At 52.5% G+C, this 26,776-nt stretch overlaps 1 protein-coding gene across 1 annotated transcript in view; it reads right to left on the reverse strand.

Annotated features, from left to right (window-relative positions):
* Positions 1-26,776, reverse strand: part of VAC14 (VAC14 component of PIKFYVE complex) — an 88,342-nt gene that overhangs the window by 60,533 nt on the left and 1,033 nt on the right. The window contains exons 2-9 of the mRNA XM_088455951.1: positions 26,187-26,337; positions 25,876-26,043; positions 22,698-22,760; positions 19,727-19,834; positions 19,526-19,635; positions 19,261-19,367; positions 15,965-16,099; positions 15,702-15,845 (exon numbers count right to left, since the gene is read on the reverse strand). Coding sequence (XP_088312077.1) covers positions 15,702-15,845; positions 15,965-16,099; positions 19,261-19,367; positions 19,526-19,635; positions 19,727-19,834; positions 22,698-22,760; positions 25,876-26,043; positions 26,187-26,337 — 986 coding nt within the window. The remainder of the gene's footprint in view (positions 1-15,701; positions 15,846-15,964; positions 16,100-19,260; positions 19,368-19,525; positions 19,636-19,726; positions 19,835-22,697; positions 22,761-25,875; positions 26,044-26,186; positions 26,338-26,776) is intronic.

The following is a 26,776-nucleotide window of genomic DNA, read 5'->3' on the forward strand; positions in this document are numbered from 1 at the left end:
CATCCTGCACGTCACACAGAGGGAGAAGCGTCCATCCTGCACGTCACACAGAGGGAGAAGCGTCCATCCTACACGCCATACAGAGGGAGAAGCGTCCATCCTGCACGTAACACAGAGGGAGAAGCGTCCATCCTGCACGTCACACAGAGGGAGAAGCGTCCATCCTGCACGTCACACAGAGGGAGAAGCGTCCATCCTGCACGTCACACAGAGGGAGAAGCGTCCATCCTACACGTCACACAGAGGGAGAAGCGTCCATCCTACACACCATACAGAGGGAGAAGCGTCCATCCTACACACCATACAGAGGGAGAAGCGTCCATCCTACACACCATACAGAGGGAGAAGCGTCCATCCTACACGCCATACAGAGTGAGAAGCGTCGATCCTACGAATCCTACAGAGGGAGAGGCGTCCATCTTACGCATCACACAGAGGGAGAGGCATCCATCCTACGCATCACACAGAGGGAGAGGCATCCATCCTACGCATCACACAGAGGGAGAAGCGTCCATCCTACACACCATACAGAGGGAGAAGCGTCCATCCTACGCATCCTACAGAGGGAGAAGCGTCCAGCCTACGCATCACACAGAGGGAGAGGCATCCAGCCTACAGAGGGAGAAGCGCCCATCCTACACAGGGAGAAGCGTCCATCCTACACGTCACACAGAGGGAGAAGCATCCATCCTACACATCCTACAGAGGGAGAAGCGTCCATCCTACACGTCACACAGAGGGAGAAGCGTCCATCCTACACGTCACACAGAGGGAGAAGCGTCCATCCTACACGTCACACAGAGGGAGAAGCGTCCATCCTACACGTCACACAGAGGGAGAAGCGTCCATCCTACACACCATACAGAGGGAGAAGCGTCCATCCTACACACCATACAGAGGTAGAAGCATCCATCCTACACGTCACACAGAGGTAGAAGCGTCCATCCTGCACGTCACACAGAGGGAGAAGCGTCCATCCTACACACCATACAGAGGGAGAAGCGTCCATCCTACACACCATACAGAGGGAGAAGCGTCCATCCTACACACCACACAGAGGGAGAAGCGTCCATCCTACACACCACACAGAGGGAGAAGCGTCCATCCTACACATCATACAGAGGGAGAAGCGTCCATCCTGCACGTCACAGAGGGAGAAGCGTCCATCCTACACACCATAAGAGGGAGAAGCGTCCATCCTACACACCATACAGAGGGAGAAGCGTCCATCCTACACACCATACAGAGGGAGAAGCGTCCATCCTACACACCATACAGAGGGAGAAGCGTCCATCCTACACATCCTACAGAGGGAGAAGCGCCCATCCTACAGAGGGAGAAGCGCCCATCCTACAGAGGGAGAAGCGCCCATCCTACAGAGGGAGAAGCGCCCATCCTACAGAGGGAGAAGCGCCCATCCTACAGAGGGAGAAGCGCCCATCCTACAGAGGGAGAAGCGCCCATCCTACAGAGGGAGAAGCGCCCATCCTACAGAGGGAGAAGCGCCCATCCTACAGAGGGAGAAGCGCCCATCCTACAGAGGGAGAAGCGCCCATCCTACAGAGGGAGAAGCGCCCATCCTACAGAGGGAGAAGCGCCCATCCTACAGAGGGAGAAGCGCCCATCCTACACACCATACAGAGGGAGAACCGTCCATCCTACACACCATACAGAGGGAGAAGCGTCCATCCTACACACCATACAGAGGGAGAAGCGTCCATCCTACACACCATACAGAGGGAGAAGCGTCCATCCTACACACCATACAGAGGGAGAAGCGTCCATCCTACACACCATACAGAGGGAGAAGCGTCCATCCTACACATCCTACAGAGGGAGAAGCGCCCATCCTACAGAGGGAGAAGCGCCCATCCTACAGAGGGAGAAGCGCCCATCCTACAGAGGGAGAAGCGCCCATCCTACAGAGGGAGAAGCGCCCATCCTACACACCATACAGAGGGAGAAGCGTCCATCCTACACACCATACAGAGGGAGAAGCGTCCATCCTACACATCCTACAGAGGGAGAAGCGTCCTGCCTACGCATCATAAGCGTCCATCCTACACGTCACACAGAGGGAGAAGCGTCCATCCTGCACACCATACAGAGGGAGAAGCGTCCATCCTACACACCATACAGAGGGAGAAGCGTCCATCCTACACACCATACAGAGGGAGAAGCGTCCATCCTACACACCATACAGAGGGAGAAGCGTCCATCCTACACACCATACAGAGGGAGAAGCGTCCATCCTACACACCATACAGAGGGAGAAGCGTCCATCCTACACACCATACAGAGGGAGAAGCGTCCATCCTACACACCATACAGAGGGAGAAGCGTCCATCCTACACACCATACAGAGGGAGAAGCGTCCATCCTACACACCATACAGAGGGAGAAGCGTCCATCCTACACATCATACAGAAATAAACGCTTCAGCTGCTCAGTGGTGCCGGGAACCTTGCTGATGGCTGCACAGATATACAATATATTGGTGCGAGACTGACGCTGTCCTGGCTGCATAGATATACAATATATTGGTGCGAGACTGACGCTGTCCTGGCTGCACAGATATACAATATATTGGTGCGAGACGGGCGCTGTCCTGGCTGCACAGATATACAATATATTGGTGCGAGACGGACGCTGTCCTGGCTGCACAGATATACAATATATTGGTGCGAGACGGGCGCTGTCCTGGCTGCACAGATATACAATATATTGGTGCGAGACGGGCGCTGTCCTGGCTGCACAGATATACAATATATTGGTGCGAGACGGACGCTGTCCAGGTTGCATAGATATACAATATATTGGTGCGAGACGGACGCTGTACTGGCTGCATAGATATACAATATATTGGTGCGAGACGGGCGCGTTCCTGGCTGCACAGATATACAATATATTGGTGCGAGACGGGCGCTGTCCAGGTTGCACAGATATACAATATATTGGTGCGAGACGGACGCTGTACTGGCTGCACAGATATACAATATATTGGTGCGAGACGGGCGCGTTCCTGGCTGCGCAGATATACAATATATTGGTGCGAGACGGGCGCTGTACTGGCTGCACAGATATACAATATATTGGTGCGAGACGGACGCTGTACTGGCTGCACAGATATACAATATATTGGTGCGAGACGGGCGCGTTCCTGGCTGCACAGATATACAATATATTGGTGCGAGACGGGCGCTGTACTGGCTGCACAGATATACAATATATTGGTGCGAGACGGACGCTGTACTGGCTGCACAGATATACAATATATTGGTGCGAGACGGGCGCTGTACTGGCTGCACAGATATACAATATATTGGTGCGAGACGGACGCTGTACTGGCTGCACAGATATACAATATATTGGTGCGAGACGGGCGCTGTACTGGCTGCACAGATATACAATATATTGGTGCGAGACGGACGCTGTCCTGGCTGCACAGATATACAATATATTGGTGCGAGACTGACGCTGTCCTGGCTGCATAGATATACAATATATTGGTGCGAGACGGGCGCTGTCCTGGCTGCATAGATATACAATATATTAGTGCGAGACGGACGCTGTCCTGGCTGCAGATGGAGAGGTCAGTGAGGCCCATTTATTAATAATCGCATTTGTAATGTGATCTGGACGCGATATTGTATCCCCATAGAAACCTGGCGGAGGAAATGATGGGACAGCGTCAGGTATCAGAGAACTGCTGCAATCCCTCCATAACATTCAGGGGATACTAAATATTAGCGGGTATGTCCCAACAACAGGTGTTTTCTGGGAATAAGCCCCAAATATTTCATGATAAATGGACCGGTGTGTGTGTGGTGGTCACATCTCCTCACAGCATCACCCGTCAGAGACCTGGACACTCAGGGTCTCTATGATAAAGACTCAGGGCCGCGGGGCGTGGTGGGGGGGGGGGCTCTAAGCCGCAGTGTGAATATAAAGCTCCCCAGCATTTGTGCTACATGTAGACGAGCCCGGTAGGCATTTGCCCCCACTACTGTATATCCCAGCATGGAGTGCCCAGCACCTTGTAACACGAGATGAGCCCCCAGGCGCCGTGCACTGTACACAGACTGCTATTACTATGTTATCTATGGGGTGGCGCCCGTCTGACCGCACTGGTGCACGTGCCTTGAGTCAGCCCTGGATTGTTGCACCCACTAATGGTGATCCCCTTTTAGACCGAAGTGAAAGCGCATCAACCTGGGACTTTTGTCAGTGTAAATGGATTCAGCTGGGTCCAGGGGATCTATCTTGGGTAATCAGGGGATCTATCTTGGGTAATCAGGGGATCTATCCTGGGTAATCTGCAGGGTTGAGCTCATGTCGTACCCGTGTCGCCCTGAAGTGTAAACGGCACGATCCGGGGCACCATGACCCGGATCGTGCCGCATGCCGCCTGATTGGCCGGCTTCACTGGTGCATGGAGATGATATCTCCAAGCGTCCACTGCAACCGCTGCCAGCCTGAGCAGTACAGCCCACCCACCCTCTGGACCGCTGCCAGCCTGAGCAGTACAGCCCACCCACCCTCTGGACCACTGCGGAGTGAGGTAAGAGGGTTGTGGAGGGGAAGAAGCGCTGCTCACCTGTGCCGGTAGACCCGGGTGAGTGCTGACTGGTGTGAACAGTGCCGACTCGCGCCACGGGGTAAAAGGGGTCTGTCCAGGGTCGGAAAAGTGTTCCAAATTCCGGATCAGACCAGGGACTTTGGTATAAAAGGGGTATCTGTCACCAGGCAACGTGCCCATCAGACAGGTCACATTGGGCGCTGAGCTAGGCTCCGTGTCCTGGCACCTGAAACAAAGAAAAAACCATCGGAAGCTCTGCTGGAGAACCACTGGAGCACTATCGGCCAACTGTGATTATCCATCGATGGTCATCACTAGCTTAGAGTTCTCCAGCCTGCCAGAATATCAGTGGCCCCGAGTGCCTGACACGGGAGCCAGAATATCAGTGGCCCCGAGTGCCTGACACGGGAGCCAGAATATCAGTGGCCCCGAGTGCCTGACACGGGAGCCAGAATATCAGTGGCCCCGAGTGCCTGACACGGGAGCCAGAATATCAGTGGCCCCGAGTGCCTGACAAGAGAGCCAGAATATCAGTGGCCCAGAGTGCCTGACACGGGAGCCAGAATATCAGTAGCCACGAGTGCCTGATACGGGAGCCAGAATATCAGTAGCCCCGAGTGCCTGACACGGGAGCCAGAATATCAGTAGCCCCGAGTGCCTGACACGGGAGCCAGAATATCAGTGGCCCCGAGTGCCTGACACGAGAGCCAGAATATCAGTAGCCCCGAGTGCCTGACACGGGAGCCAGAATATCAGTAGCCACGAGTGCCTGATACGGGAGCCAGAATATCAGTAGCCACGAGTGCCTGATACGGGAGCCAGAATATCAGTAGCCACGAGTGCCTGACACGGCAGCCACGAGTGCCTGATACGAGAGCAATCTTTTCTCTGCCTTATAATAAAAGGACTCTGAAAGTTAGGAGAGGTCATGTATGTAAGAAGCACACGTGTATTCATCCCTCTACAAATGGCACCTGTATATAACGGATGGAGATACAGATGTGTCCACATACAACTATCCTCCATGTGCTACGAGTGGCGCCACACAACGCAGGAGCTACGTGTGCCTCAATAGCGCCAAGCATCTTTCGTGCTACTTTTTACCTTCAAATGCGTCTTATTCACACAGTGATGGGAATAGCAAACACAAGCTGCTTATACTGATTACAATGATATACAACATGTCTATGTACTGTGTGTATCTGGATGGGCGATATAGTAACGTAGTATCAGCGGCTGTAACTCTGTAACATAGCGTATAGCGGGCACATACATCCGCAGTCACACACAGAATATAGACACGCTGTAGATCATTGTAATCAGTATAAGCAGCTTGTGATTGCTATTGGCATTACTGTGTGAATAAGACGCATTTGAAGGTAAAAAGTCACACAAAAAGACGCACGGCATGGCGCGATTAGAAGGGCTGTTTAAAGCGCAAGGAGGCTACATGTATGAGGACCCATCTGTATCACACGCAGCATAATTCTTTACATGTGAGGCACACTCATTTATTACATCTCTGTAAGCATGGTTATTCCGCTTTCCGGTACATTACGGTACGTGGTCACACCAGCAGCAGCTACTGCTCTCATCTTGTTTCCAAGTGCTGCAAAATTGTTTCGACAAAGTAAAAAGAAGACAATGGAACAGCCACAACCATGGAGGTCAGATTTCTATCTCCTCACACTGATAGGTACGAGAATATATACAATACTGTACACAAATGTTAGGCAGGTGGGGAAAAACTGCTGCAAAGTGAGAATGCTCTCACAAATAACAAGATATGGTAAGAACTTACCTTTGTTATCTCTGTTTCTACGAAGTCCATAGGGTCCACAGGGTTGACCTTGGGTATAGCTGGATCTGGATCCACGGGCACCACGCAGTTAAAGCTTTGCTGCTCCCAGGATGCACTTGGGTCCGTCCTCCTCTATACCCCGCCCCCGAGCCACAGGCACCTCAGTTGGTAAGCAGCCAAGGCCGGAGGAGGAGACTAAACAGAGAGGAGGAAGACTGGAACACACAGGAAACCATACTCACAGAAATGGGAGACGGAAAACTGGTGACCAGCCACACAGCCCATATGAAGCCAGGTGCGTCAGGGCGGGCGCCTTGTGGACCCTATGGACTTCGTAGAAACAGAGATAACAAAGGTAAGTTCTTACCATATCTCTTGTTTTCTACTTCAGGGTTCATAGGTGGTCCACAGGGTTGACCTTGGGGATGTCCCAAAGCGGTTCAACTAAGGGCGGGGACGCTCTTGTGCTGAAAGGAGCACCCGGCGCCCGAAGGATGCATCCTGAGATGCGAAGGTGTCAAACGCTTTGAACCTCAAAACCAGCTGAGCAGCAGAGGTGCCACGTCTACCAGCCCAAGAGGGACCCACAGAACGAGTGGAATGAGCCTTAACAGAGGCTGGAACAGGTAAACCCTCCTGTGCATAAGCCTCACAAATAACGGAACAAAGCCAACGGGCTAAAGTTTGCTTGTTGGCAGGCAAAGCCCTCCTGTGAAAACCAATGAGGACAAACAATGAATCAGACTTCCTAACCGAAGCAGTCCGATCCACATAGATTCTAAGTGCCCGGACTACATCTAAGGAAGTCTCACCAGCTGAAAGATCAGGTGACTGAAAAGCTGGCACAACAAGTTCCTGATTGATGTGGAACTTTGAGACCACTTTGGGCAAAAACTCAGGACAGGAAAGCTCCCCCAACTCTGACACCCTCCTGACAGAAGCAATTGCCAGGAGAAAAAACGGTCTTGAATGTCAGCCACTTGAGTTCCACTGACTCAAGAGGCTCAAAAGGAGGACCCTGCAGGACCCGAAGCACCACCGCCAAGTCCCAAGGAGCCACCGGAGGCACGAAGGGAGGCTGGATCCTGAACACCCTGGAAAAAGGTGTGAACATCTGGCAGTGTAGCAATCCGTCGTTGAAACCACACGGACAAAGCAGACACATGAACCTTCAGAGAGTCAAGGCGTAAGCCGAGGTCCAAACCTGATTGAAGGAACTCCAAGATTCTGGAAACCCGGAACACCTGAGGATCATAGCTTCTGGATTCACACCACTGAAAGTAAGTGTGCCACACCCTGTGGTAAATCCGTGCGGAAGCAGGCTTGCGTGCCCTAAGCATGGTACCAATGACCGAACTGGAGAAACCCCGAGACCTCAAGACGGCTGTCTCAAGAGCCACGCCGTCAAAGACAGCCGACCCAAATCCGGGTAAAGGCAGGGCCCTTGAGACAACAGGTCCCGACGCTGAGGAAGAAGGTACGGAACGTCCATGGAGAGGCTCCTCAGATCGGAGTACCAAGGACGTCTGGGCCACGCCGGAGCTACCAGCACGAGCGTGCCGCCGTCCTGCTTGAATTTCCGCAGAACCCGAGGAAGTATGGATATCGGAGGAAACAGATACGCCCGGTGAAAAGTCCATTTCACCGACAGCGCGTCTACCAGACAGGCGCCTGCGTCTCTTGTCCTTGACCCGTAAACGGGCACCTTGTGATTGTGACGGGAGGCCATCAAGTCCAGCTCCGGCAGCCCCCACCTGTCCACGAGTAGCTGAAACACCTCTGGGTGAAGCGACCATTCCCCGCGATGCACGTCGTGACGGCTGAGGAAGTCCGCCTCCCAATTGAGTACTCCGGGAATAAAGACTGCCGAGATCGCTGGAATGTGACACTCCGCCCAAGCAAGAATGCTCCGACATCGCTGCCTGACTGAGAGTTCCTCCTTGGTGGTTGATATACGCCACCATGGTGGCGTTGTTGGACTGCACCTGAACCGCCCTTCCGTGAAGAACGGGGCCGGACGACTGCAGGGCCCTGTATACTGCCCGCAGTTCCAGGATGTTAATGGGGAGAAGTGCTTCTTCCGCGGACCAACGACCCTGAAGCGACAATGAGCCGGTCACTGCCCCCCAACCCCGGAGACTGGCATCCATCGTGAGCAGGACCCAGTCCGGGATACAAAAGGGGCGCCCCTCGACCAGATGAGCTGTCTGAAGCCACCAAGCCAAAGACTGCCGAACCTCTGGGGACAACACCAGCATCTGAGAGCGGATCCGGTGAGGTAACCCATTCCACTCCGAGAGAATCAGCCCCTGCAGGGGCCGGGAATGGAACTGGGCAAATTCCACCATGTCAAATGTCAACACCATGAACCCCAGAACTCTCATAGCCGAATGGACCGACAGGCGGCAACTGCTCAGGCAACTGTGTATCCGCAGCTGTAGGGAGGAGACCTTCTCCGGGGTCAGGAAGATCCTTTGCTGACGAGAATCCAGCAGGGCTCCCAAATGAACCATCCGCTGTGATGAAATCAGGGAGGACTTTTTCCAATTTATCAACCACCCGTGTGCTTGCAGGCAAGCGATCGTCAGGTGGAGATGTTGAAGCAGTACCTCCGGGGAGCTCGCCAGCAACAGGAGGTCGTCCAGATACGGCAGCAGCCGTACATTCTGGTTCCGAAGATGTGCGGCCATGACCGCCATAATCTTTGTGAATACCCTCGGTGCCGTGGAGAGGCCAAAGGGTAGCGCCCGGAACTGATAATGATGTTGAAGGATAGCGAACCTCAGGTACCGCTGGTGCGAAGGTGCTATCGGAACATGGAGGTAGGCGTCCTGGATATCCAGGGACACCATGTAATCCCCAGGTTCCATCGCCAGAATGATGGAACGTAACGTTTCCATCCTGAACTTGGGAACTCTGAGGAATTTGTTCAGAGACTTCAAGTTGAGGATAGGGCGATGAGAACCATTGGGTTTCTGCACCAGAAACAGAGAAGAATAGTACCCCGTCCCTCGTTGTAATTGAGGAACGGGAACAATGACCTCTGCTTTCAGCAAGGACTCTATAGCTTCCTGAATCTGTAAAGTCTTGGTCTTGTCCTGAGTGGGACTCGTGCAGAAAAACTGGTGGGGCGGTCTGTGCCGAAAAGACAGGGCGTACCCCTGGGAGACCACTTCTCGAACCCAGGCATCCGTGGTGGTATTGTGCCAGCACTGAGCAAATAGAAGAAGTCGGCCTCCCACTCTGGGGTCCCCCAGAGGGAAGCCCGTCCCATCAGGCAGAAGGTTTATCTTCCTAATTGGAAGAAGGGCGCCTGGCACTCCAGGCCTGCTTCTTGGGCTTAGAAGCGGCCTTGGTCGCCGACTGCCTCGGGAAGGACTGACCTTTGGCCTTGCCCTGAACCCGAAAGGACCGAAAGGCAGAGCTCCGTACCTTGGTAGGTGCAGAAGCCGAAGGGAGGAAGGCTGATTTAGATTTAGCCAGAGTATCCACTATTTTGTCCAAGTCTGGACCAAAAAGCAACTCTCCATTAAAAGGTTAAGGCCTCCAGGCCCTTTTTGGAGTCTGCGTCAGCTCTCCAAGACCTCAGCCACAAGGACTGACGCGCCGACACAGCTGCAGCCGACACCCGAGAGGTCAGCAGGCTTGCATCTAACGATGCTTCACCAATGTAGGAAGCCGCATCCCTCATTTCTCCTATTAATGCTCTCTGGATCTCCGGAGCATCCTCCGGAAAGGTATCCTCCAAAGCGCTGGCCCAGCTCTCAATGGCCTTAGCCACCCAAGAGATGGCCATGGACGGACGGGCCACCGCCCCCGAGAGAGAGTAGATAGACTTTAAACAAGCCTCTACTTTTGTGTCCGTGGGATCTTTCAGGGAGGAGATCGACGGCAAAGGCAGCGTAGCGCTTTTAATTTTCCCACGTCCTGCAATGAGCCTCAGGAAAGGGATAGTTTGAAGCCAACCGTTTCTGCGGTTGGAATCTCTTGCTGGGCAACTGCCAGGCCCCTGCCATATGATCCGTTAACTGGTCGGACAGGGGAAAAACCGTCAAAGCTACTTTGGCCTTTTTAAAATTAGGGTACTTCGACCTGGGAGCCGGCACATCCTCCTCTATATGAAGGATGGCCCGCACCGCCCTAACCAATGCCGGCACATTAATGGAGGACTCTGACTCGGATGCCGGGGCCCAGGAGGTGGAGGCTGAGTCTTCATGGATCTCCCCGTCATCCGAAGACACGTCCGAGTCCGTGAACTGTGCCAGCACTTGCGTAAACATCGCCCACGGAGGATCCTGCGCCACCGGGGGTTTAGAGGGACCAGGTACCAGCTGGCACTGCCCGCACAGACCGTCCTGAGACAAATCCGCCCCGTCAACCCCTGCCGAACAGCGTCGGCAGGAAAACAACACAGGAGCCTCGGAGCGCTCATTCTCCTCATCAGACATGACACAAAACTTTTGCAATAAAAATGCATCACTGAAACGAGGTAAGGCGTATAACACCCACGCACTCCCAAGTATGCAACACAAACAGCCCACAATCTGGTACTGAGGAGCACACCGCTGTATGTGACGGACCTCACAAATACGTAGATTTATATAAGTGAGGTACACAGAAAGAACACCCCTCCCCCACGCACCTGCGGGCCGTAGGAGAAGGAAAGGGATAGGTAAAAAGCTGACAGTAAGTAGAAAAAGCACAGACAGCAGCACTAGCAAAAAGTCACATACCATGCAGGAAGTTATACTCACTGCACCTTCCGCTACAATCAACCTCCCAGATTCAGTGTCTGGGAGGGCTATAGCGCTGCGAACACTGTCCTTTGCAGGGGGAGAGGTACGCAGGGGGACTGGTCCACTGTATGCCGCCTGGGAGCTCTGCGATGCTGCCTGAGGAAGATGGCCGCCGGAGAGCTCTGAGGAGGAGTGGCCGAGTGAGAACAGCCCAGCGACGCCAGCACACATGAGAGAAGGCGCACTGGGCTGAGGGGAGGAGCTGCTCAAGCAGGGAATTAGTTAGTATTAACCCCCAGGGAAGCCGGTTCCCCGCTGGTACTTACACCCTGGGGGCCAGCGGTCACGCGGGGTATGCCACAGAGGGGGGAGCCCGCCGCCGCTACTAGCGCCGCCAGTCTGTCCCCAGAGACAGACGGCTTAAAGACTGCCTTTGATCCCCACGCGCAGCGGGTTACCTGGCCCCGTAGAATCCGGCAGCAGTCAGTGGGAGCTCCCGGAGCCAAGCTAGTACTGAATCCGGGGTCCCGCTGCGATCCCCAGATCAGTACTGGCGTCGCAGCGCCAGCGGGGCTGTTGGAGCGGCAGCGTGGACGTCCAGATGGACAGTCTGATGCTGCCGCTCTGAAGATAGTAAAAATAAAGAAATAAAATCTTCTTTTAAAAATAAAAATAAAGCTTAGAGGCTGCTTATGCAGCCCCACTGCCCAGGGTGACCCGACTCCGACCGGGCACCAACTAAAACTGAGGTGCCTGTGGCTCGGGGGCGGGGTATAGAGGAGGACGGACCCAAGTGCATCCTGGGAGCAGCAAAGCTTTAACTGCATGGTGCCCGTGGATCCAGATCCAGCTATACCCAAGGTCAACCTTGTGGACCCCCTATGGACCCTGAAGTAGAAAGAAGTGTTAATAGTTTGTTTTTATCAATTAACAAAATGTAAAGTGAATGAACAGAAGATAAATGTAAATCAAATCAATATTAGGTGTGACCGCCCTTTGTCTTCAAAACAGCATCAGTTCTCCTAGGTACACTTGTACACAGTTTTTGAAGGAACTTGCACAGAGTCTTTGTTCCAAACATCTTGGAGAACTAAGGGCCTGATTCAGACCCGCTTGCGAGAGCTGAGCGCTCGCAAGCGGGTCGATGGTGCCCTAGTGCGCATGCGCACGACGGAGGGAGCTCCGTCGTGCGCATGCGCGAGACCCGCATAGCGACGGCCAGCCGTCGCTGCGGGCCTCGCACCAAAGGGGGTGTGCTGTCGATGGTGAGTGACAGCACGAACCCTTTGGTGGGCGTGCCGGCGGCGTTGCTGCCCAGACGGAGACGTTCCCATGGGACCGCCTACCGTCTGGGTCCGGCCCCAATGACATCACTAGTGATGTCAGTGGGAGTGCTTTTGGCTTTGATAGAGCCAAAAGCACTCCAGGGCTTGCGGCAGCGAGACCCTACCGCAGGGTCTCGTCGCAAGCCCGATGGTCGCAATGGTCTTGACCATCGCGACCATCTTTTTGGCCGCTCGCGTAAGCTGTGGGTGGTCACCCACAGCTATGCGAGCAGCCAGGAGGCAGCTCCAATTTTAGGTAGGAGGGCCCTGATTCAGAGCGAGCGCTCTTGTCAGAGCGTCTGGCTCTGAATCAGGCCCTAAGCACAGATTTCCTCCTGTGGATGTAGGTTGCTCATATCCTTCTGTCTCTCCATGTAATCCCAGACAGACTCTATGATGCTGAGATCAGGGCTCTGTGGATGTAGCTGGCTCATATCCTTCTGTCTCTCCATGTAATCCCAGACAGACTGGGTGATGGTGAGATCGGGGCTCTGTGGATGTAGCTGGCTCATATCCTTCTGTCTCTCCATGTAATCCCAGACAGACTGGGTGATGGTGAGATCAGGGCTCTGTGAGCCCATATCATCACTTCCAGGACTCCTTGTTCTTCTTTACACTGAGGATGGTTCTTAATGACATTGGCCGTATGTTTGGGGTCGTTGTTCTGCTGCAGAATACATTTGGAGCCAATGTCATTAAGAACCATCCTCAGTGTAAAGAAGAACAAGGAGTCCTGGAAGTGATGATATGGCCCCCACAGAGCCCTGATCTCACCATCACCCAGTCTGTCTGGGATTACATGGAGAGACAGAAGGATATGAGCAAGCTACATCCACAGAGCCCTGATCTCACCATCATAGAGTCTGTCTGGGATTACATGAAGAGACAGACGGATATGAGCCAGCTACATACACAGAGCCCTGATCTCCGCATCATAGAGTCTGGCTGGGATTACATGGAGAGACAGAAGGATATGAGGAAGCTACATCCACAGAGCCCTGATCTCACCATCATAGAGTCTGTCTGGGTTACATGAAGAGACAGACAGATATGAGCAGGCTACATCCACAGAGCCCTGATCTCACCATCACCCAGTCTGTCTGGGATTACATGAAGAGACAGAAGGATATGAGCAAGCTACATCCACAGAGCCCTGATCTCACCATCATGGAGTCTGTCTGGGATTACATGAAGAGACAGAAGGATATGAGCAACCCTACATCCATAGAGCCCAGATCTCACCATCACCCAGTCTGTCTGGGATTACATGGAGAGACAGAAGGATATGAGCCGGCTACATCCACAGAGCCCTGATCTCACCATCATAGAGTCTGTCTGGGATTACATGAAGAGACAGAAGGATATGAGCCAGCTACATCCACAGAGCCCTGATCTCACCATCATAGAGTCTTTCTGGGATTACATGGAGAGACAGAAGGATATGAGCAAGCTACATACACAGAGCCCTGATCTCAGCATCATAGAGTCTGTCTGGGATTACATGGAGAGACAGACGGATATGAGCAGGCTACATACACAGAGCCCTGATCTCAGCATCATAGAGTCTGTCTGGGATTACATGGAGAGACAGAAGGATATGAGGAAGCTACATACACAGAGCCCTGATCTCACCATCATAGAGTCTGTCTGGGATTACATGGAGAGACAGAAGGATATGAGAAGGCTACATATACAGAGCCCTGATCTCAGCATCATAGAGTCTGTCTGGGATTACATGAAGAGACAGAAGGATATGAGCAGGCTACATACACAGAGCCCTGATCTCACCATCATAGAGTCTGTCTGGGATTACATGGAGAGACAGAAGGATATGAGCAGGCCACATACACAGAGCCCTGATCTCACCATCATAGAGTCTGTCTGGGATTACATGGAGAGACAGACGGATATGAGCAGGCTACATCCACAGAGCCCTGATCTCACCATCATAGAGTCTGTCTGGGATTACATGAAGAGACAGAAGGATATGAGCCAGCTACATCCACAGAGCCCTGATCTCACCATCATAGAGTCTTTCTGGGATTACATGGAGAGACAGAAGGATATGAGCAACCTACATCCACAGAGCCCTGATCTCAGCATCATAGAGTCTGTCTGGGATTACATGGAGACAGAAGGATATGAGAAGGCTACATATACAGGAGGAGATCTGTGCTTAGTTCTCCAAGATGTTTGGAACAAAAACTCAAGACAAAGACATAGGGCGGTCACACCTAATATTGATTTGACTTACATTTATCTTCTGTTCATTCACTTTGCATGTTGTTAATTCATATAAATAAACTATTAGCACTTCTATTTGTGAGAGCATTTTTACTTTCCAGCAGTTTTTTCTCACCTGCCCAAAACTTTTGCACAGTATTGTAGGTCTGCTTATTCTACCCCCAGAAGATCTTCTCCTGCATGTATACCCACCATGTGAAAGGAGCCCTCAACCAATCCTTTAGTCACCTCTCTCCATATACCCGAGCCTCATTCTGCCCCCGCACCTCCCCCATCTACCCCAGGGCCACAAACACACAACAGGATGAGCCCTCGGAGCCTCTACTGTAAAGAGGGTAAAGCCAATAAGGGCCACATTACTGCTGCATACAGAGAGATAACCGCACAGGGCTACGGTCAGTGGTCTCCTGACTGATTCTGCAGCTGCCCAGCTCAACATTATAAGGCAACAATAATGGGGCTCACGGTGCTTGATGGTCTCTAATATGAAGCACAAATCACGTGAGAGAAAAGCTTGTGCGCCCCCCCCCCATAGACAACAGACAAGATGGCCGTGCAGGTCCCGTTCTGCCATCGCGCTGTGTTTCCAGGTTTCATGTGCTGTACTTGAGGCCTGATTCAGAGATGGTCGCACTGCCGATATTTATGCAGAATGAGCGATTAGCCAGTGCGCATGTGTGTAAGCCGCACTGCATACGCTCAGCGACTGAACTGCGAATACGCTCACACAGGGAATTCACAGCGCAAAGTGAGTGACAGCCAGTCAGAGTTCTGGAGGGGGAAACGGGGGGTGGTTAGAAAAACGCAGGCGTGTCTGGACAGCTTAGACTTACTCAGCAGGCTGATGACCGCCGGATCTGCGTTCTGTGCGTGAGCGGCGGATGTGAGATGCTGTCAGTGGGCGTCTCTAAATTCTACACAGCGAGTCAGTCATTAGCATATTGTCGCAACTGCAATCCCCGGTCTCTATTGCTACTGGATCGGTCATATGGCCAGCGCCGTACAGGGGGTCTCACCGTGATCCGCACTCTCCTGATGTAAGGAGAGGTCGTCCTCAGACTGAAGAGTCGGTAAGAGACCGGTGTCATCCGTTTCATCATCTTCTGGGGTCACCAGCTTCATCAGGCTCTGGTTACACACGTTAGCCACCTCTTTGATGCCTGGAGATAGTGTTATGTAAGGAAAGCAAGCACCTAAATGTCTTCCACCTATAAGGATCATTACAGACAAATATACAGTAATGGTAACTAGTTCTCATCGCACACCAGATGAAGGATACTCTTCTTGCGGTCATCGTAGGACAGGCAGGGCAGAACTGCGGTGAGAATGCCTGAGGAGTATGGGAGCATGACTCTGCCGGCCAGCTGCAGAAACTCTCTCATCCAGGACATGGCAGTGAGTTGTATCAGGTCATCTGTGGACAACGGAATATGGACAGGAAAATAAGCATGTCTGCTCACTCGGCAACATCTGGTAATAATCTCCCCCCACATCCAGAGACTGGCCCACTCTCTCTGACCACCGGTTAACTCGGCAACATCTGGTAATAATCTCCCCCCACACCCACAGACTGGCCCACTCTCTCTGATCACCGGCTCACCAACATCTGGTAATAATCTCCCCCCGCATCCAGAGACTGGCCCACTCTCTCTGATCACCGGCTCACCAACATCTGGTAATAATCTCCCACCACATCCAGAGACTGGCCCACTCTCTCTGATCACCGGCTCACCAACATCTGGTAATAATCTCACCCCACATCCAGAGACTGGCCCACTCTCTCTGACCACCGGTTAACTCGGCAACATCTGGTAATAATCTCCCCCCACACCCACAGACTGGCCCACTCTCTCTGATCACCGGCTCACCGAAATCTGGTAATAATCTCCCCCCGCATCCAGAGACTGGCCCACTCTCTCTGATCACCGGCTCACTCGGCAACATCTGGTAATAATCTCACCCCACACCCACAGACTGGCCCACTCTCTCTGATCACCGGCTCACTCGGCAACATCTGGTAATAATCTCCCCCCACATCCAGAGACTGGCCCACTCCCTCTGATCACCGGCTCACCGACATCTGGTAATAATCTCCCCCCGCATCCAGAGACTGACCCACTCTCTCTGATCACCGGCTCACTCGGCAACATCTGGTAATAATCTCCCCCCACATCCAGAGACTGGCCCACTCTCTCTGATCACCGGCTCACTCGGCAACATCTGGTTATAATCTCCCCCCACATCCAGAGACTGGCCCACTCTCTCTGATCACCGGCTCACTCGGCAACATCTGGTAATAATCTCCCCCCACATCCAGAGACTGGCCCACTCGGCAACATCTGGTAATAATCTCCCCCCACATCCAGAGACTGGCCCACTCTCTCTGATCACCGGCTCACTCGGCAACATCTGGTAATAATCTCCCCCCACATCCAGAGACTGGCCCACTCTCTCTGATCACCGGCTCACTCGGCAACATCTGGTAATAATCTCACCCCACATCCAGAGACGGGCCCACTCTCTGATCACCGGCTCACCAACATCTGGTAATAATCTCACCCCACATCCAGAGACTGGCCCACTCTCTCTGACCACCGGCTAACTCGGCAACATCTGGTAATAATCTCCCCCCACACCCACAGACTGGCCCACTCTCTCTGATCACCGGCTCACTCGGCAACATCTGGTAATAATCTCCCCCCACATCCAGAGACTGGCCCACTCTCATTGATCACCGGCTCACTCGGCAACATCTGGTAATAATCTCCCCCCACATTCAGAGACTGGCCCACTCTCTCTGATCACCGGCTCACTCGGCAACATCTGGTAATAATCTCCCCCCACACCCACAGACTGGCCCACTCTCTCTGATCACCGGCTCACTCGGCAACATCTGGTAATAATCTCCCCCCACATCCAGAGACTGGCCCACTCTCTCTGATCACCGGCTCACTCGGCAACATCTGGTAATAATCTCCCCCCGCATCCAGAGACTGGCCCACTCTCTCTGATCACCGGCTCACCAACATCTGGTAATAATCTCCCCCCGCATCCAGAGACTGGCCCACTCGGCAACATCTGGTAATAATCTCCCCCCACACCCACAGACTGGCCCGCTCTCTCTGATCACCGGCTCACTCGGCAACATCTGGTAATAATCTCACCCCACACCCACAGACTGGCCCACTCTCTCTGATCACCGGCTCACTCGGCAACATCTGGTAATAATCTCCCCCCACATCCAGAGACTGGCCCACTCTCTCTGATCACCGGCTCAATAACATCTGGTAATAATCTCACCCCGCATCCAGAGACTGGCCCACTCTCTCTGATCACCGGCTCACCAACATCTGGTAATAATCTCACCCCGCATCCAGAGACTGGCCCACTCTCTCTGATCACCGGCTCACTCGGCAACATCTGGTAATAATCTCACCCCACACCCACAGACTGGTCCACTCTCTGATTACCGGCTCACCAACATCTGGTAATCTCCCCCCACACCCACAGACTGGTCCACTCTCTGATTACCGGCTCACCAACATCTGGTAATAATCTCCCCCCACACCCACAGACTGGTCCACTCTCTGATTACCGGCTCACCAACATTTGGTAATAATCTCCCCCCGCATCCAAAGACTGACCCACTCTCTGATCACCGGCTCACCAACATCTGGTAATAATCTCCCCCCGCATCCAGAGACTGGTCCACTCTCTCTGATCACCGGCTCACTCGGCAACATCTGGTAATAATCTCCCCCCACACCCACAGACTGGCCCACTCTCTCTGATCACCGGCTCACTCGGCAACATCTGGTAATAATCTCCCCCCGCATCCAGAGACTGGTCCACTCTCTCTGATCACCGGCTCACTCGGCAACATCTGGTAATAATCTCCCCCCGCATCCAGAGACTGGTCCACTCTCTCTGATCACCGGCTCACTCGGCAACATCTGGTTATAATCTCCCCCCGCATCCAGAGACTGGTCCACTCTCTCTGATCACCGGCTCACTCGGCAACATCTGGTAATAATCTCCCCCCCCCACACCCAGAGACTGACCCACTCTCTGATCACCCGCTCACCAACATCTGGTAATAATCTCCCTCCAGACCCACACACTGGCCCACTCTCTCTGATCACCGGCTCACCAACATCTGGTAATAATCTCCCACCACATCCAGAGACCGGCCCACTCTCTGATCACCCGCTCACCAACATCTGGTAATAACCTCCTTCCACACCCAGAGACTTGCCCACTCTCTCTGATCACCCGCTCACCAACATCTGGTAATAACCTCCTTCCATTGCCGCTGTGGTTATGTTATACCTCCTATTGGTTTTCATTTTTATAGTACATAGGACTGACATTATAACCATGTTAAGCATACTGTATCATTTACTAAAACCTGGGAACCTTGCACAACATAATATCCATTAGTCTTTCTCTCTTCTATATCATTTACTGTAAGCTATTCTGTTACTGGCCCCGGATTCCAGCCTCCGGCAACTGAACGCCAGACCTGAAGGAGTCCCTGGGTGCATGAAGGTCACTGGTGAACAGGAAGAGACTTACCTGATGACTGACAATGTATCACCAGAATATTGGCCATCTCTGCAAACTTTACACAGTCCGGCATTTTCTTGATCTCTTTCAGGAATTCCCCCAGAGACACCTCACACCTGCAGGAACAGAGAAGGACACACTGCTCACCTCCTGCCCATCTGTCCCCATATGTCTGGCACAGAACCTTACTTGCTCAGGCAAGTGGCACTGACTGAAACTGACCCAGGAACACATGCCCTGCCAGAAACATACCGACCATGGGCCAGATACTCACATTTTACGGATCTCTTTACTATTATCTCCCAGGATCTGGAAGAGACCATCCAGAATCTCCGGCAAATAATCCAGAAGATTGATGTCAGGAACAGACTCCAACACGAGTATCTGAGACAAAACGACAGACATTATTCCGAAGGATACACCAGCAAACCTTAGCGGGCTGACACAGACTGACCGCAGATCCAGAGACACTCACCCAGGAGATAATAAACTGACGGGCGTACTGGTTGTTTGAATAGATTCTCTCACGGAGAAGAGGGACAAAACTGACCAAATCAAAATTGTTGCTTTCTGTCACTATGTCCTGAAATGACAAAGTAAGAGCTGAGCCAGGTTACAGGCCTATCGTGCAGACCCCAAAGTGTCATGGGTGCAGCCACAGAACAGACACCAGAAACAGTTTAATAACGGATGCTCAATGTACAATCTGCAACTTACAAGGAGCCTCAAAGTAGCCTGATCACTGATGTGAGAACAGAGCATCCATAAGATTACAGGGGAGTAATATGACAGCAATAATAAAGTCAGTTGGCTGAAAAGCCTCAGGCCCGATCTTATTGGAATCGGTAGGATTCCTGACAACGCCTGGCCGACAGATGAGCAGAGCCCGGCAGCGGAAGCCCGACAGCGCTGGAAATCCCAATCGTCCCTAAGGTAAGTATAAACTAACCTAACCCCCTAACCCTCCTCAGGGATGCCTAACCCCCCCCTTCCCCGCTGCCTAAGCCTAAGTCCCCCCCGGGGGTGCCTAACCCTCCCCCTCTCTCCCCCTAGCCTAACCCTCCCGGGGGGTTGCCTAACCTTAAGTCCCTCCCTCCCCTTAGCCTAACCCTAACCCTCCCGGGGGGTTGCCTAACCCTAAGTGTCCCCCCCGGGTGCCCTAAACCTAACCCTCCCCCCACCGCCTTGGCTGACCTACTGCAGAATTTCTTTTCACCAAGAGAACACGGCGTTCACACCAGTCGTAGAAAATACTTGCTGGAGGCGCCTTTGAACTGCAGCACATACATGGTACAGTCTTATGGATGAGATTATACCGTTAAACACTTTGATCTGAGCTGCTTATAGTCTGTATACGGTGGATGGAACTTTGCTCTTTGTTGGAAATTAAATCAACTTTCACCCGATAAAAGTCACTTTATGCAGATTAATGATATGTGCAATATTGATTAGGAGTTGTGCACGTTTGTGAGGACATCGGGTGTACGTGTGCGTTCTTCTCACCTAGCGCCCATTACTGCCTTGAGAAAGGCAGCGGTTATAGCTCTCCCATGGTACCCTGGGTCCTTTATGAGTCCCTCGGATCACACAGAAACAACACAACAGCAAAGATACAATGTTACCTTTATTAAACATAGCACACATTATAGTCATGTAAAATCAGCAACTACTAACTATATACAGTAATTACAGAATCGCCAGTAGTATTAGTCACACTCTGAGGTCCCTACTATGTCCCTAGAACACACGGTCAGATTTGTCAGACTTGTCAGATTTGTCAGATGAACGACTGAACGATTAAACGATTTGAACGATTTGACCAAAGTTTTGAACGATTTGAACGATTGAACGATTTTTGACTGCATTAAAATGAATGGAATCGTCCAAGTCTGACTGCAAACCCATCAGATGTCAGATATTGTTATCTGACAAACGGGAACGCGCATCGTTGATCGTCCATCGTTCAGGCATGTCAGATATGAACGATTTTCCTTCAGATATGAACGACTAAACGATTTTTAAATCGTTATCGTCCATATCTGAAGAAAAAATCTGATCGTGTGTATGCACCATAACCCTTTAGTATTAGAAATAGTAACAGTTACCCAGTCACGCTTACCCGCCTGGGCTGGGGAAAGCTACGCTGCGAGGGGTGGCTGAAAAGTGGGTCCCACTGAGAGAGATGGTGCTGAGCGACTTCACGCTTCTCAGGAAATCCGATTCTCAGAATCCTGACCACTGGGCCACGTGACTTCCCATCCGGGCAGCTTGGCCTCTACCCAGACAAGGTTAGGGTGCGGCTAAAAGTCACCCGGCTCCAGCAAGCACACTAACCGAGTGCCGGGGACAGCTCCTGAGGGAGCATACGCTTTGGCTGCATATCTTTCGCTGGACCTTCTCCATGGAGCAGGATCCGCTGGTGGAAGGCTGGCAGGCTCATCCGACATCTGGCCAAGCTGTCCATACGTCCTGCCCCTCAGGCTAGGAACTGCCACACACTCCAACTGGAACGGCCTAAAATGCGCTGAGTTTGTAATTTTAAAAACTCCACTTTGCCCACGTTAAGATGGCATTCCCTGGGTGTGGGGTACAGCGCTCCAAGTCCTGGTATTGGGCGTTTTATATAAAGGGACTGACTAAAGGACAGTTAGTGCATCTGTCTTTCCCCACTGCCTCCTGCGAATTCCGGTGCTTGGATGTCTGGCCAAAAGCCCTCTAGAACGAAGCTCGATCAATGATGTTGAGGAGGACTGGAATCCTGGGTGCCATAAAAAATATCTCCTTTAACCCCTTGTAGTCATTTGTGATGTCGCATATATTCAGCTGATCATGGCTTCCTGCATGGAGTGGAGGGGGGGGGGGGGGGGGGAATTTATGAGGAATGTCAGCTTTGTGACTTCCTGTGATGCAGCACAGACAGATGGACGCACAGGATAGTGCACCCACCTGCACGCGTTACACTGGACAACAAGACATTGCTGGTCATAATACAATAGTCATTGACAGGAACAACGCAGCTATATAAAAAGAGGGACTGTTACACACATAATAACCACATGCTCATCAATATAAGCCCCTATTAATGTCCAACACACCGTTCTGTCCACAGCAGTAAGTGATGCACAAACACTCCATCTGCATTATAATGTGCCAAGGTCCTCTCACACCGGTGACCGAGTGCTGCTTCTCAGTGTGCAGGAAGAGCAGCCAAACAGGCTGGGAAAAGCCTCCTGTCAGGGTCTAACCTGGGACCAACCGGGCTGGGGGGCAGTCGGTTCGTGACACCATATTTTTGCTTTTGATGGGAGCTGCCACGTCTGTCATACAGAGCCATCACCTCAGGGTAATAATGGCCTCTTACTATATACACACACACTTATTGCTGACATATATTACTGTGGGCCTCACACAGAGCGGGATAAAGACATCACAGGTGAAAGACGTACCTTCAACAGGCGGTCCAGCAACTCAGAGCCACTCTTTACATTAGGGTCAGGATCAGCCGCGAGCTGAGAAACAAATGACACAGACATATTAGATGTGCATTAAAATATATTAATTCTATTATATATTTATTACCAGTTACTTATATAACGCAGTCATATTCCACAGCGCTTTACAGGGAATATTGCAGCCAGTCACATCAGTCCCTGCCCCAGTGGAGCTCACACTCTATATTCCCTGTCACATATACATTAGTAAAGTAGGGATCATCACAGGGGGACTAGTGAGTGAAATCCCTCAATAAAAGCCTCTGTTTTACAAGAATAATAAAAGGACCTGATTAGGAAGAACCCCATCTACAGTGCACCCCCATCCTTCTATAGGGTATAGACGAGTAAGGCCCCATTTATTACTGATCGCTATTGCAATGTGATATGGGTATGACAATACCGCCCATGATCGCAATATGCGATCATAGCAGCCAGATGTATCATCCAGGACACAGGATGTATCATCCGGGACATGCAAGGACACAGGATGTATCTTCCGGGACACGGGATGTATCATCCAGGACACGGGATGCATCACCCCGGGACATGCAAGGACACGGGATGCATCGCCCGGGACATGCAAGGACACGGGATGCATCGCCCGGGACATGCAAGGACACGGGATGCATCGCCCGGGACATGCAAGGACACGGGATGCATCGCCCGGGACATGCAAGGACACGGGATGCATCGCCCGGGACATGCAAGGACACGGGATGCATCGCCCGGGACATGCAAGGACACGGGATGCATCGCCCGGGACATGCAAGGACACGGGATGCATCGCCCGGGACATGCAAGGACACGGGATGCATCGCCCGGGACATGCAAGGACACGGGATGCATCGCCCGGGACATGCAAGGACACGGGATGCATCGCCCGGGACATGCAAGGACACGGGATGCATCGCCCGGGACATGCAAGGACACGGGATGCATCGCCCGGGACATGCAAGGACACGGGATGCATCGCCCGGGACATGCAAGGACACGGGATGCATCGCCCGGGACATGCAAGGACACGGGATGCATCGCCCGGGACATGCCAGGACACGGGATGCATCGCCCGGGACATGCCAGGACACGGGATGCATCGCCCGGGACATGCCAGGACACGGGATGCATCGTCCGGGACATGCCAGGACACGGGATGCATCGTCCGGGACATGCCAGGACACGGGATGCATCGTCCGGGACATGCCAGGACACGGGATGCATCGTCCGGGACATGCCAGGACACGGGATGCATCGTCCGGGACATGCCAGGACACGGGATGCATCGTCCGGGACATGCCAGGACACGGGATGCATCGTCCGGGACATGCCAGGACACGGGATGCATCGTCCGGGACATGCAAGGACACGGGATGCATCGTCCGGGACATGCAAGGACACGGGATGCATCGTCCGGGACATGCAAGGACACGGGATGCATCGTCCGGGACATGCAAGGACACGGGATGCATCGTCCGGGACATGCAAGGACACGGGATGCATCGTCCGGGACATGCAAGGACACGGGATGCATCGTCCGGGACATGCAAGGACACGGGATGCATCGTCCGGGACATGCAAGGACACGGGATGCATCGTCCGGGACATGCAAGGACACGGGATGCATCGTCCGGGACATGCAAGGACACGGGATGCATCGTCCGGGACATGCAAGGACACGGGATGCATCGTCCGGGACATGCAAGGACACGGGATGTATCATCCGGGACATGCAAGGACACGGGATGTATCATCCGGGACATGCAAGGACACAGGATGTATCATCCGGGACACGGGATGTATCATCCGGGACATGGGATGTATCATCCAGGACATGCAAGTACACAGGATGTATCATCCGGGACATGCAAGGACACAGGATGTATCATCCGGGACATGGGATGTATCATCCAGGACATGCAAGTACACAGGATGTATCATCCGGGACATGCAAGGACACAGGATGTATCATCCGGGACATGCAAGGACACAGGATGTATCATCCGGGACATGCAAGGACACAGGATGTATCATCCGGGACATGCAAGGACACAGGATGTATCATCCGGGACATGCAAGGACACAGGATGTATCATCCGGGACATGGGATGTATCATCCAGGACATGCAAGTACACAGGATGTATCATCCGGGACATGCAAGGACACAGGATGTATCATCCGGGACATGGGATGTATCATCCGGGACATGCAAGGACACAGGATGTATCATCCGGGACATGCAAGGACACGGGATGTATCATCCGGGACATGCAAGGACACGGGATGTATCATCCGGGACATGCAAGGACACAGGATGTATCATCCGGGACATGGGATGTATCATCCGGGACATGGGATGTATCATCCGGGACATGCAAGGACACGGACTGCGATGTCTTTGGAGAGCTGCCGGCCAGTGCTGCGGCGCGCAGTCACGCTGACTGCACATGCACTGCAGCCATTGCCGGCTAATTATGCGCGGTGTAACCCATAGGCTACAGCGGCTAACGTATCTTCAGATGGCGTTAGCTGCGGGGGCCAATATCCGGAATGCATCGCATGCGGCTGCCTGCGGTAATGGAGGGATCACAGCTGGTACCGGAGAGATCTACTGCTGTCCCTTCTTCATACATCCGGGGGAAATTTAATATTTGTGGTTTACCCCCGAAAAGGTGTTTTCGGGGATTATACTTCAAATAAACAATGATAAATTGGCCCCTAAGTGCCCTTTTCAACTGCTACATCACTGACAGATCCCCACAAATATACCCGATGCGGCCGGTTCATTTCTTACAGTCTCAGCCTTATTTCTGTAGATAAGGGGTCTCAGACTATTCCCCTACCACTACCCTATCCCCCCAGCATTCTCTATACATTTAGGTGACACTGACCATTATACGCTGAACCCCTGACACACTACCTGCTTCTGTTATATTCTGACTGGATAGGTGGCATTTTCGGATGCTGGTTTTAAAGAAGCAATAATATTAAATATAAATCAGGTGTGTTTTGTGTTAAATAGACACAGTGGCTTTGAAAAGTGATGATTAGTGATTATACCCCCCTGGAGCAGAACCATGAGCTGCAATCACAAGGATTGGGCCATTGAGCCATTGCGGAGCTTTACACTATTACCTTGCTCAGTCCATCGAACAGAACATTAAAATGAGGCAGGACAGAGCCCCGAGCCACCTTGACGATGTTGTAGAGGGCCTCACAAGCGTAGTAGCGCAGTCGGCTGTCCGCATCATTAAAACAGGTGAGTACGGGTTCGATGAGCTCCCTCAGGTACTGGCCAGAGTCCTACAATCATGTAGAGACAGCATAATACGTAGTTGAACTGTAACAATCATCCACTGTAGAATAATAACCAGGAAATGAGAGCAAGGGCAAACAGTATGGAGGCCAGAACTTGTGCACAGAATGGATAATGAGGACCTCCTTACCTTGCCGAGTGCAATAGAGCATGCAGCCAGTCCAATGAGACCCCCCTTCCTGCTGTGAGGGTGCTGGGACAGAGCAAACTCCTGAGACAGGATCTGAATGACGTGCTTGATCTGAGCTGCATTATTCTGTGCTACAAACTCTCTCACCAGCCTGCAGAGACAGAGGACATGTTACATTCTGTCACACGTCACAAGGTACAGTTCTTCTGTCACATGTCTCCCAAAGCCTCTCTACCACCTCGCCTGGGGTCTACCCAGCCACCATCCCCACCCACATCTAGGTCTCCCATGATATCCCTCAATCCACTCTTCCTCTGAGCTCCTAGCCCCCTCATACTCAGGGTCTAAGCAGGTACCTGGCTCTTTTCCCATCCTCTCACACATTACCCAAGGTCTCCACAGTCGCTCTCTCTCTCTTGGAAGACCTTGGAGCCTCATCAAGGATCTGTTCTCTCCCCCATCCCAGGGTCTCCATAGCCCCCCTATTTGTCACTGATGACTCCCACAGTCACCCCATCCTCCCTCTACGGGATCCACACTGACCACCTCTCCCACAGTTACTCCATCCTCTCCACCCCAGGGGTCACCTA

The sequence above is a fragment of the Taudactylus pleione genome, unplaced genomic scaffold (assembly GCF_031769625.1).
Source record: "Taudactylus pleione unplaced genomic scaffold, aTauple2 ptg000681l, whole genome shotgun sequence".
NCBI lineage: Eukaryota > Metazoa > Chordata > Amphibia > Anura > Myobatrachidae > Taudactylus > Taudactylus pleione.